Source organism: Callospermophilus lateralis, unplaced genomic scaffold (genome assembly GCF_048772815.1).
Source record: "Callospermophilus lateralis isolate mCalLat2 unplaced genomic scaffold, mCalLat2.hap1 Scaffold_6843, whole genome shotgun sequence".
Classification (NCBI taxonomy): domain Eukaryota; kingdom Metazoa; phylum Chordata; class Mammalia; order Rodentia; family Sciuridae; genus Callospermophilus; species Callospermophilus lateralis.
Window position 1 is genome coordinate 5001 of NW_027515027.1, and position 9373 is coordinate 14373.

Sequence of the window (9373 nt, forward strand, 5' to 3'; positions counted from 1 at the left end):
CGGAGCTTTGTGGTCATGGTGAACGGGACCAGCGCGCTGTCCCCCGTCTCCTGCAGGGACTGCTTTGCAGATTTGTATGAAATCGGTCAGTAAGGACGGGGACGGGGCCTCCCCTCACACCCTCGGCTCCGGGCCGCCGTGTTCACGTGGGGTGCAGGGGCTCGTCCCTCGGGTGGGGGACAGTCAGCAGACCCCGGACGGCTCCCAGCTCTGGGCTGCCCCCCAGGTCCAGGCGGGGCCGACCGGGGTCAGCTGAGGCTGCTTCCTGCTCCCAGAGGCGCCTCTCCTGGGTCCTCCATGGGGAAGGGCAGGGGGCGCTGGGTCCTGTTCCCTTTTAAAGATTAATGTCATTTTTCATTCTCACAAAACGGCCTCAGCTGGCCTTAGCGCTGCAAGTGACCAGACCCTGGGTGACTTAGGGCAATACATTGTCCCACCCGAGAGCAGCTGAGAGCAGGTCCCCCAGGGACCCGGGGAGGACCCGGGGCTTGGTGGGATGCAGCCACGAGGGCTGGCGCCTCAACTGTCGTGTGACTGCAGAGGGGACCGAGGGACGGAGGGACCGAGGGACGGAGGGACAGAGGGAGGGCTCTCTGGGTGTTTCCTGAACGGGGAGGAGGCTCTTCTGTGGGCTGCGTGCGGTGGAGGGAGGCCACAGAGGGGACTCGGACTGGACCCGGGGGACCTGGTGGGAGCATCTCGCCAGGGGTGAGGAAATTGGGGACAAGAGGAGGGGGAGGGGGAGTGGAGAGAGCAGAGGGAGGGGACGTCAGGGACCCAGAGCGTGGACTTCCTCCCGGGCAGGCATCGGAGCCCCAGGGCTGCGCCCAGTGCAGCTCAGACGCCGTCAGAGGGACGCGGGGACCCTGGGCGTCTCAGAGGAGACAGACGGCCCCAGGGAGGAAGCTGTGCTGGGGGGGGACCAAGGACCAGCCCAGGGAAGGGCCTCCCGAAGGACGGACTGCAGAGGGACTGGACAGACAGGCTGGACACAGAGCAGGGACAGAGCAGGGACAGGGAGACGTGGACAGTGGGCAGCAGGAGGAGAACAGAGAAGGAACAGAGGCTCCTCCTCCTCCTCCATCTCCTCCATCTCCTCCTCCTCCTCCTCCTCCTTCTCATCCTCCTCCTCCTCCATCTCCTCTTCCTCCTCCTCCATCTCCTCCTCTTCCTCCTCCTCCATCTCCTCCTCCTCCTCCTCCTCCTCCATCTCCTCCTCCTCCATCTCCTCCTCCTCCTCCATCTCCTCCTCCTCCATATCCTCCTTCTTCTCCTCCTCTTTCTCCTCCTCCATCTCCTCCTTCTTCTCTTCCTCCTCCATCTCCTCCTCCTCCTCTTCCATCTCCTTCTCCTCCTCCATCTCCTCCTCCTCCTCCTCCTCCTCCTCATCCTCCTCCTCCTCCATCTCCTCCTCCTCCTCCTCCATCTCCTCCTCTTCCTCCTCCATCTCCTCTTCCTCCTCCTCCATCTCCTCCTCCTCCTCCTTCTCATCCTCCTCCTCCTCCATCTCCTCCTCCTCCTCCATCTCCTCTTCCTCCTCCTCCATCTCCTCCTCCTCCTCCTCCATCTCCTCTTCCTCCTCCATCTCCTGCTCCTCCTTCTCCGTCTCCTCCTCCATCTCCTCCTTCTTCTCATCCTCCTCCTCCTCCTCCATCTCCTCCTCCATCTCCTCCATCTCCTCCTTCTTCTCTTCCTCCGCCATCTCCTCCTCCTCCTCTTCCATCTCCTCCTCCTCCTCCTCCATCTCCTCCTCCTCTTCCATCTCCTCCTCCATCTCCTCCTTCTCCTCCATCTCCTCCTCCTCCTCCTCCATCTCCTTCTCCTCTTCCATCTCCTCCTCCATCTCCATGTCCTCCTCCTCCTCCTCCTCCTTCTCCTCCTCCTCCTCCTCCTCCTGCTCTTCCTCCTCCTTCTCCTCTTCCTCCTCCTCCTCCTCCTCCTCCATCTCCTCCTCCTCCTCCATCTCCTCCTTCTCCTCCATCTCCTCCTCCTCCTCCTCCTCTTCCTCCTCCTTCTCCTCTTCCTCCTCCTCCTCCTCCTCCTCCATCTCCTCCTCCTCCTCCATCTCCTCCTTCTCCTCCATCTCCTCCTCCTCCTCCTCCTCCTCCTCCATCTCCTCCTCCTCCTCCTCCTCCTCCATCTCCTCCTCCTCTTTTCCCCATCCCCAAATTTATAAGAGTCGTATTTGAAATAATCTGACAGAAATAAAGGTTCTCCCATTTGCTTTCCTCGTGGATTCTCCGGTCCGTAGAGAGACTGAGTCCACCCAACATCACGGCCAAGTGCAACAAGACCTCGTCGCTCATGGAGTGGAGGATGTTCAGCCACTTCAATAAGAACTTCAAGTATCAACTCCAAGTGAACAAGGTGAACTGGCCCCAGTGGGGATGGCGGCGACTCTGTCACCTGGGCTCTGTTCCCGGTCCCTGGGGGTAGGCAGAGTCTCCGCTCACAGGACACAGCGGTGTGATGGATGTGAGCAAGGGGGCACGCCTCTGTTCCCAGCTACTGGGGAGGCTGACACAGGAGGATGGCCAGATGGAGGCCAGCCTCAGCAACTTAGCAGGGTCCTGAGCCACTTAGGGAGACCCGGTCTCAAAATAACCGTTAAAATGGGATGCGGCTCCGAGGCTCATTAGTGCAGCTCTCCCGGGCTCCATTCCCAGAACCAGTACACAGCATGGAAGGTGACATCTGTGTCGTGATAACGGACCTGTCACACAGTCACTTATCGGGTCCTGGTCATGGGTGCCCGAGAGCCCCGCATCCACGGCCTGTGACGCTCAGCTCAGGGCTCGGCGTGCCACCCCTTGTCCCAGCACCCTCCCCTCTGCTTTGGTGGCCCCTGGGGGAAGTGGGGGTGGCCGGCGGCGGCTGGGGCCTCTCTCAGGACTCCTGGCCCTTTACCTTGCAGAGCTCAGGAGGCAGCTTCAACGAGACTGTGAGTGGACCCGGCCCCTCTTCCCCACTGAACTGGGCACTTCCAAGGGCGAGATGGTTTTTATCTTTACTGCCCCGTGGCCCCCACTGGACGGGCTCCACGTGTGGGCACCACAGACCCCCCCCATCAAGGAGAATCTTGCAAAGTTTGCTTTCGTCCCCAATCAAGAGAGCCAGGGGACACAACTCAGCCGTCCCGGGGCCCTCTGCTCTCCCCAGGCCCTGGGAGTGGACGTCGGACTCTTTCCCCTCCCCCCAGATTCCCACGAGCCACTTCCTGCTGCCCAATCCCGGCAACTACAAGGCGAAGATCAGGGTCAAGGACAACAGGAACTTCTACAGCAGCTGGAGCCCCTGGGGCGCCCCCCAGAGCTTCCGTGAGTGGGCGGCCTCCCGGGTCCCCAGGGTGGTGAGTGGGCGGCCTCCCGGGTCCCCAGGGTGGTGAGTGGGCGGCCTCCCGGGTCCCCCAGGGTCGTGAGTGGGCGGCCTCCCGGGTCCCCCAGGGTGGTGAGTGGGCGGCCTCCCGGGTCCCCCAGGGTCGTGAGTGGGCGGCCTCCCGGGTCCTCCAGGGCATGTGCAAGTCCAGCGCCTGGCAGGCCTCCCACGTGGGGTCTGAGGGTGGCTTTGGCCCTCACTGCCCAAGGAGGGGACCCCGCCCTGTCCCCTGGTGCCCCAGGAGGACCTGCCCTGAGACCGCCCTTGGCCTCTCCGTCTCCGCCCACCTGGAGGGCCTGGCCAGGCCAGCTGGACGCACCAGCACTGGTGTCAAGGGGCACGACTCCCCTCTAGTGACCCCACGCTGACCAGAGGGCGGCAGGTTTCCAGGGAGCCCGGGGCTGCCAGGCTGTCACCTCCTGTGACCTCGGGGAGTCGCGGGGAGGCTGAGGGCTGCCGGCCCCTCCCCTTGGAGCCCATCCTGGGCCATCGGGGCAGCCCCGGACGTGAGCCCTCCTGTCCCCTCTGGCCCAGGGTGTGACCCTGATGAGGACCGGCCCTCGCGCATCTTGCAGACGTCTCTGCTGGCCGCAGCGGGGATGCTGGCCACCGCGCTGCTGGGACTGCTCCTCTGCAAACGGTAGGCGCCCCGCCCGCCCGTCGCTGGGGGGGACCCCGGGGTCCTGCTCGGCTCCTCCCGGTCCCAGTGTCCACCGCCCAGACGCGTGTGGCCGGGTCCCCAGGCCCATCTGGGTCCCAAGCAGGGACCCTGGTTGAGGCCATCGGGTCCCTCGGGGAACCGGGTTCCCAGGCCTCACGGGGCAGCGGATGCCACGTTCCCGAGGGGAGGAGCCACATCCCAGCCACAGACTCCCGGGCCCCCACCTGGTCCAGCCCCTCCATGTCCCCCTCAATCGTGGCCACCTGCTGCAGGCAGGGGAGGGTCCTGGGAGGGGGCGCTAGCCTGGAGGGACAGCTGGGGTCCGGCTGCAGGATCAGGCCAGGAGTCTGCACTTTGAATCCCAAGTGACCAGCCGAGGCCACCCCGGCCCCCGTCTGCAGACCCGCGCTCAGGGCTGGGCGTGGGGCCATGGGAGAAGCTGCCGCGGGTGTCCCTGGGTGGGAGGGGTCAAGGGAGGCCCTGCTGGGTGGTCAGCTTCCGGGGAGTCCTGAGTCCCAGGAGGTCGTAAGGAGACGCTTCCCCAGGAGTGACCTCAGGTCATCTCCGCGGACCCCCCCCACCCCCTGAGGTGGCCTTGGGTTCAGAGCCCCATGTCCCTCTCCTCCCAGGTTCTCCCTGATGCAGAGGCTGTTCCCTCCCGTCCCCCGCGTGAAAGCGACCGTCTGTGACCAAGTGCCCAATGGAGAGATGGTATGTCGTCCGACCTGGGGTGGCCACTGCCCTGCCCAATAGGCAGCATGGCCGCGGGTGGGACCCCCAGCCCCCGGTGCGTGCGGACCCCTGTGACTTTGCTAACAGCCTGCCCATCCCCACAGCTGGCCCTGGAGGCCGCCGTAGACTGTCCAGTGGCCCAGGTGCAGGACTTGGAGCCCTGACGGCCCAGCGCAGGACCTGGCCGGCTGTAATATTGCAGGGCGGCCACAGGCCAGACTGCAGGACCAGTGGACAGTGCCAAGGGAGGGACAGGAGACGGACATGCGGAGTCCACACTGCCCGAGAATAAAACCCGCGAATCGGGTCCACCTCCACCTGGTGTCCAGGCTGCTCACTGGCCCTCAGGGGACCTGCGTCACCCAGGCTGCTCTGCCCCGGGACCAGCTGGACTGGCCGCGCCTGGCCGGAGCCTGGCCGCAGAGTCCGGCCGCGGAGGGATCCCTGTCTCCCGTCAGTCACTGCAGCTGGGTTTCAGGTACCCCTCCCCCAAGGCCTGCCTGTCCCCACCCGACCACAGGCGGCCACTACTGCAGGCCGGATGGGCCTCCCCGGCTGTGGCCCCAGAGGCCGGGAGTGACTTCAGCTGCCCCGACTTAACCAAGTGCCCCCTAAGACCAACCCCACTGGACAGTGACCTCCACAAGCAACGACTTCCCAGGAAATGGCCCTGGGGCCACCCACTGGCCCTGCAGCTCGGCTTGGGGCTGTCCTTGACAAGGAGAGAAAGATCCCGAGTGACACCAGGGCTGGGACAAGCCCCTGCAGAGGCAGGAAGCCAGGACCTGCAGACTGTCCTCCTAGGACAATGGCCCCCGGGGCCCAGGAATCTAATGCAACCAGGCTGCAGTCACCAGGCTGCAGTGTCAGGTCCCAAGCTGGCGCTCATCAGGGACCCGGTGGCCAGCTGGGGCTCAGGTTACCCGGGGAGCTGCAGGAGGGACACGGGCCAAGTGACCCACACCTGACACTGGGCACACCTGGGCCTGTGCTCAGGGGACGGCTCCTAGGACCCGCGGGGGGGCACCTGGGACCCTGAGGCCCAGGTCATTCCCCGTCCACCACGGAGCACCCAGGAGAAGGCACCTGTGGGGCAGGAGCAGCCCCAGTGACCCTGGACCTCGGCTTCCAGAGCCTCAGCTGCTCCCCCTACAGGAGGCCACTCTCCAGAAGCCTGTCCTTCGCAGGGCTGACCCTCTGCCCCGGCCAGCGTCCTGCTGACCCGCGGACCCCCCCCAGGCCCAGGCAGGCTGCGGGCGGCCGTGGTGTCCTGTTTATTTCTCGGCAGGTGCCACAGGGAACATGATTGCGGACTCGCTGTGCGCAGCGGCTAGTGCGTGGGGAGCGGACAGGATTCTGTTAAATAAATACTCGCGCGGGCCCTACCAGCTCTGGACTCTGGGTCTGCCTGGGGGCCCGCCCAGGGCCCGCAGGACATGGTCAGGACGCCCGGCACCAGCGTGTGGAGCGGGGTGTCCGTGGTCACAGGTCACAATGGGTCCCTCAGCGCCCAGCCCGACAGACACCCTGGCCAGGACAGACGGGAATTTCTGGAAGGTCCATGGTCCCCAGCGGTGGGCGCTCCCACCCTCTGGTCCCCGGCGGGCGGCGCTCCGGGCACCTAGATGACCTTCTTGAGCTCGTCGTAGAGCACCAGGACGAAGGCGCCGCCCATGCCCCGCAGGACGTTGGACCAGGCGCCCTTGAAGAAGGCCTTGCCACCCTCGTCCTTGAAGATCTTCCTCCAGCAGTCCACGGTCCCCGTGTACATGATGTCCGCTGTGGGGACACGGGCGGTCAGGAAGGGCAGGGCGCCGCCACCCACCCGGGGACCTCAGACCAGGGGCAGCCTGACGCGGTCCCTGCAGCCAGAGCTCTGACCAGAGACCCTGCTGCCTCCCGGGCGCCCGCGGGCTTCCCCTGGAGGGTCAGCCGAGTCCCCCCGCAGGACCACCGCTCCCTGGACGTGCAGACTGCCGCAGGGACAGAAGCCTGTCCCTCAGGCCCCCCTGCAGGCGGCCTGGGCCCGGGCCAGTACCTGTTTTACGCCCCGACTGCATCATCATGCGCCGCCGCACCGTGTCGAAGGGGTAGGAGACCACGCCGGCCACCGCCGTGACGGTCTGCGCGATCATCCAGCTGATCACGATGTGCGTGTTCTTGGGGTCCGGCAGCATGCCTGTGGACGCGCAGGCCACGGTCAGCCCCGCTCCCTCCAGGGAAGCCCCAGGGACAGGTGACCCTCCCTCTGCTCCAGGTCAAGACAGGGTCACCCAGGGCCCCGCAGCCCCAGGGACTGGAGGCCAGGGCCTGAAGTGGTCACTCTGCAGGGGGAGGAGCCGTCCAGGTGAAGGACAGCAGGCCCCAGGTCTAGAGAGGGCAGGTGAGGCCCGCTCAGAGGCCCGGGGGAGGCTGCCCGGCCTCCACGGCACTCACCCTTGGCCGTGTCGTAGACCCCGAAGTAGGCCGCCCGGTAGATGATGATGCCCTGCACGGACACGTTGAAGCCCTGGTACAGGCCGCGGAGGCCGTCCGACTTGGTGATCTTCACCAGGCAGTCGCCCAGGCCCTTGAACTCGCGCTCCGCGCCCGACTTGCCCACGTCGGCCGCCAGGCGGGTCCTGGCGAAGTCCAGCGGGTAGACGAAGCAGAGGGAGGTGGCCCCGGCCGCGCCCCCGGAGGCCAGGTTGCCGGCGAAGTACCTCCAGAACTGCGTGTGCTTGTCCACGCCGCCCAGGAAGACCTGCTTGTACTTGTCCTTGAAGGCGAAGTTGAGCGCTTGCGTGGGGAAGTAGCGGATGACGTTGGCCAGGTTGCCCCGCCAGAAGGACAGCATGCCCTGCTCCTTGGGGATGCGGACGATGCAGTCCATGATGCCCTTGTACTGCTTGTCGGCCGCGATCTGCTTGCTGGCATGTTGCACCTGCGGGGAGGCCCGGGGCGGAGGTCAGAGGAGGGCACTGCGCACCTGGTCCACCTGCGCGCACAGCAGGTGTCCCGGGAAAACTGCGCCTGCGCAGGCTGACCAGTGAGCGGCTCCCACCCTGACCAGCCCCCCTGTGGGTCCTAAGTGCTTGTCAGGCCATCTGCGATCGCAACGTTTCACTGTAACCCGCTCCTTGCAACAGTGTTGCCAGCCCCTGGCTACTCAGCCGGACAGCCTCAGGGGCGCACAGCTCACGGGGCTGAGGGCTAGCTACACGCTGCACTGTGAAAACTCAGACCAGGACCAACGTCCAGTGTCTGCAGCCTGGGGTCGCTGGCCACTGTGCACGGGTAACGGAAAGGGTCGCACTGAGAGATGCAAGCCTGGAGGCCGCCCAAGGCGACTGTCCAAGGCCACCGGGTCCCCATGACCCGCTCAAGGTCACAGGCACTAGGCCGGGCCGCCTGCGCAGCTAGGCCGGCGCGCATGCGCCTGACAGGCCGCGCCGCAGCCCCCTGGGCCCAATGCGCAGGCGCAGAGTCCCCGCCCCTGAAATGCGGCAGCGCCCCTGTGGCCAAGCCCCCGGAAGTCGGCGCAGCGCGGACAAAGCGTCCACGGCCTCCTACTTCCGGCGCCTGCCCGCCCGCCCGCCGGCCGGGTGCACGCGGCCCAGCCGCCCGTCCTCGCCGGCCCCCCGCCCCGGGCCGGCCGCGCGCCCACCTGCAGCAGCAGCTTGACCCGCTCGATGGGGGCCACGGCCGTCTTGGAGATGGCGGCGGCGATGCCGCCGGCCAGGAAGTCCTTGGCGAAGGAGATGGCCTGTTCCGTCATGGTGGCGCGGGGTCAGCGGAGCGGGCGGAGAGCGGGAGCGCGGGCGCCGAGAGCCGGAGGAAGGCCGCCGCTAGCGCAGCGCTGCCGCCACCGGGACCGAAAGGACGGGGCCGCCAGCGCGCAGCCGCTAAGGCCGCCACGCCCCGCCCACGCCCCGCCCCGCGGCCCGCGCGCCGCGCCCATTGGCTGTGCCGCCCGCCCGCGCCCCGCCCCGCGGCCCGCGCGCTGCTCCCATTGGCCGCGCCGCCCGCCCACGTCCCGCCCCCGCACGCTGCCGCGCCCCCGCGGGCTGCCGGGAGCCCCGCCCCGCCCTGCGCCCCTGGCCTGGGGCCCGGGGGCCACCCCGCCCCGAGGCCTGTCGGGAGCCCGGCCCCGCCTCTGCGCCTGGCGGGCCGGGGGCTCTGCGGCGGTGGCCGTGACCTTGACAAGGTCGAGGCGTGGTCCGGCTGCGTTGCTCCCGTGGGGGGGCCGTGCAGCCTGCAGTCCTGCCGCGAGGCCCAGTCCACCCCGACAGGACGTGTGTCCCGCTTCTCTCGATGTCTGTGCTCGCGACACGTGGTGCCCCGACCTTGCCCCTGTCGCCCCCAGACCCGTCCCCCGCCCCTGTGCGTGCCTAACCCCAGCCCCATCCTGAGTCCACCTGGGGGTCCTGGAGCCCCTCCCTGACCTCTGTCCCCCTCCCTGGCCTCTGTCCCCGGGGACCTGGGGTGTCTCCGCCGTGGTGCCCTCGGCCTCCACGTGCCCTGTGTCCCCACCTCGCGCTTGCACCCTGGGAGCTGATGACCGGGGCAGGAGCTCTGGCCGTGACAGCCTGTCTGTCCCCCGTGCATCGCACGAGGCCCGAGGGT

The 9373-nt window shown here is 67.3% G+C and overlaps 2 protein-coding genes across 2 annotated transcripts in view; one reads left to right on the forward strand and one right to left on the reverse strand.

Annotated features, from left to right (window-relative positions):
* Il3ra (interleukin 3 receptor subunit alpha) overlaps positions 1–4932 on the forward strand; it is a 9704-nt gene extending 4772 nt beyond the window's left edge. The window contains exons 4-10 of the mRNA XM_077108425.1: positions 1–85; positions 2252–2367; positions 2915–2941; positions 3200–3317; positions 3910–4015; positions 4666–4747; positions 4873–4932. The exon at positions 1–85 is cut by the window's left edge and continues 84 nt beyond it. Coding sequence (XP_076964540.1) covers positions 16–85; positions 2252–2367; positions 2915–2941; positions 3200–3317; positions 3910–4015; positions 4666–4747; positions 4873–4932 — 579 coding nt within the window. The 5' untranslated portion in view covers positions 1–15. The remainder of the gene's footprint in view (positions 86–2251; positions 2368–2914; positions 2942–3199; positions 3318–3909; positions 4016–4665; positions 4748–4872) is intronic.
* Positions 4933–6026: 1094 nt separating this feature from the next.
* Slc25a6 (solute carrier family 25 member 6) lies at positions 6027–8644 on the reverse strand. Its single transcript, XM_077108424.1, has 4 exons — positions 8415–8644; positions 7205–7691; positions 6807–6947; positions 6027–6547 (listed from the first exon to the last, which is right to left on the reverse strand). Exons 1-4 carry the CDS (start codon positions 8523–8525, stop codon positions 6390–6392), a joined length of 897 nt encoding a protein of 298 aa, XP_076964539.1. The 5' UTR covers positions 8526–8644; the 3' UTR covers positions 6027–6389.
* Between the last annotated feature and the right edge of the window lie 729 nt (positions 8645–9373).

What these genes read in the sequence shown, in the direction of transcription:
- Slc25a6 (XM_077108424.1), bottom strand. Translation starts at nt 8,525, where the DNA reads ATGACGGAACAGGCCATCTCCTTCGCCAAGGACTTCCTGGCCGGCGGC. An exon ending in GGTCTACGACACGGCCAAGG is followed by an intron (nt 6,948 to 7,204) that starts GTGAGTGCCGTG and finishes GCGCGTCCACAG; the next exon opens with GCATGCTGCCGGACCCCAAG. An exon ending in GCAGTCGGGGCGTAAAACAG is followed by an intron (nt 6,548 to 6,806) that starts GTACTGGCCCGG and finishes GTGTCCCCACAG; the next exon opens with CGGACATCATGTACACGGGG.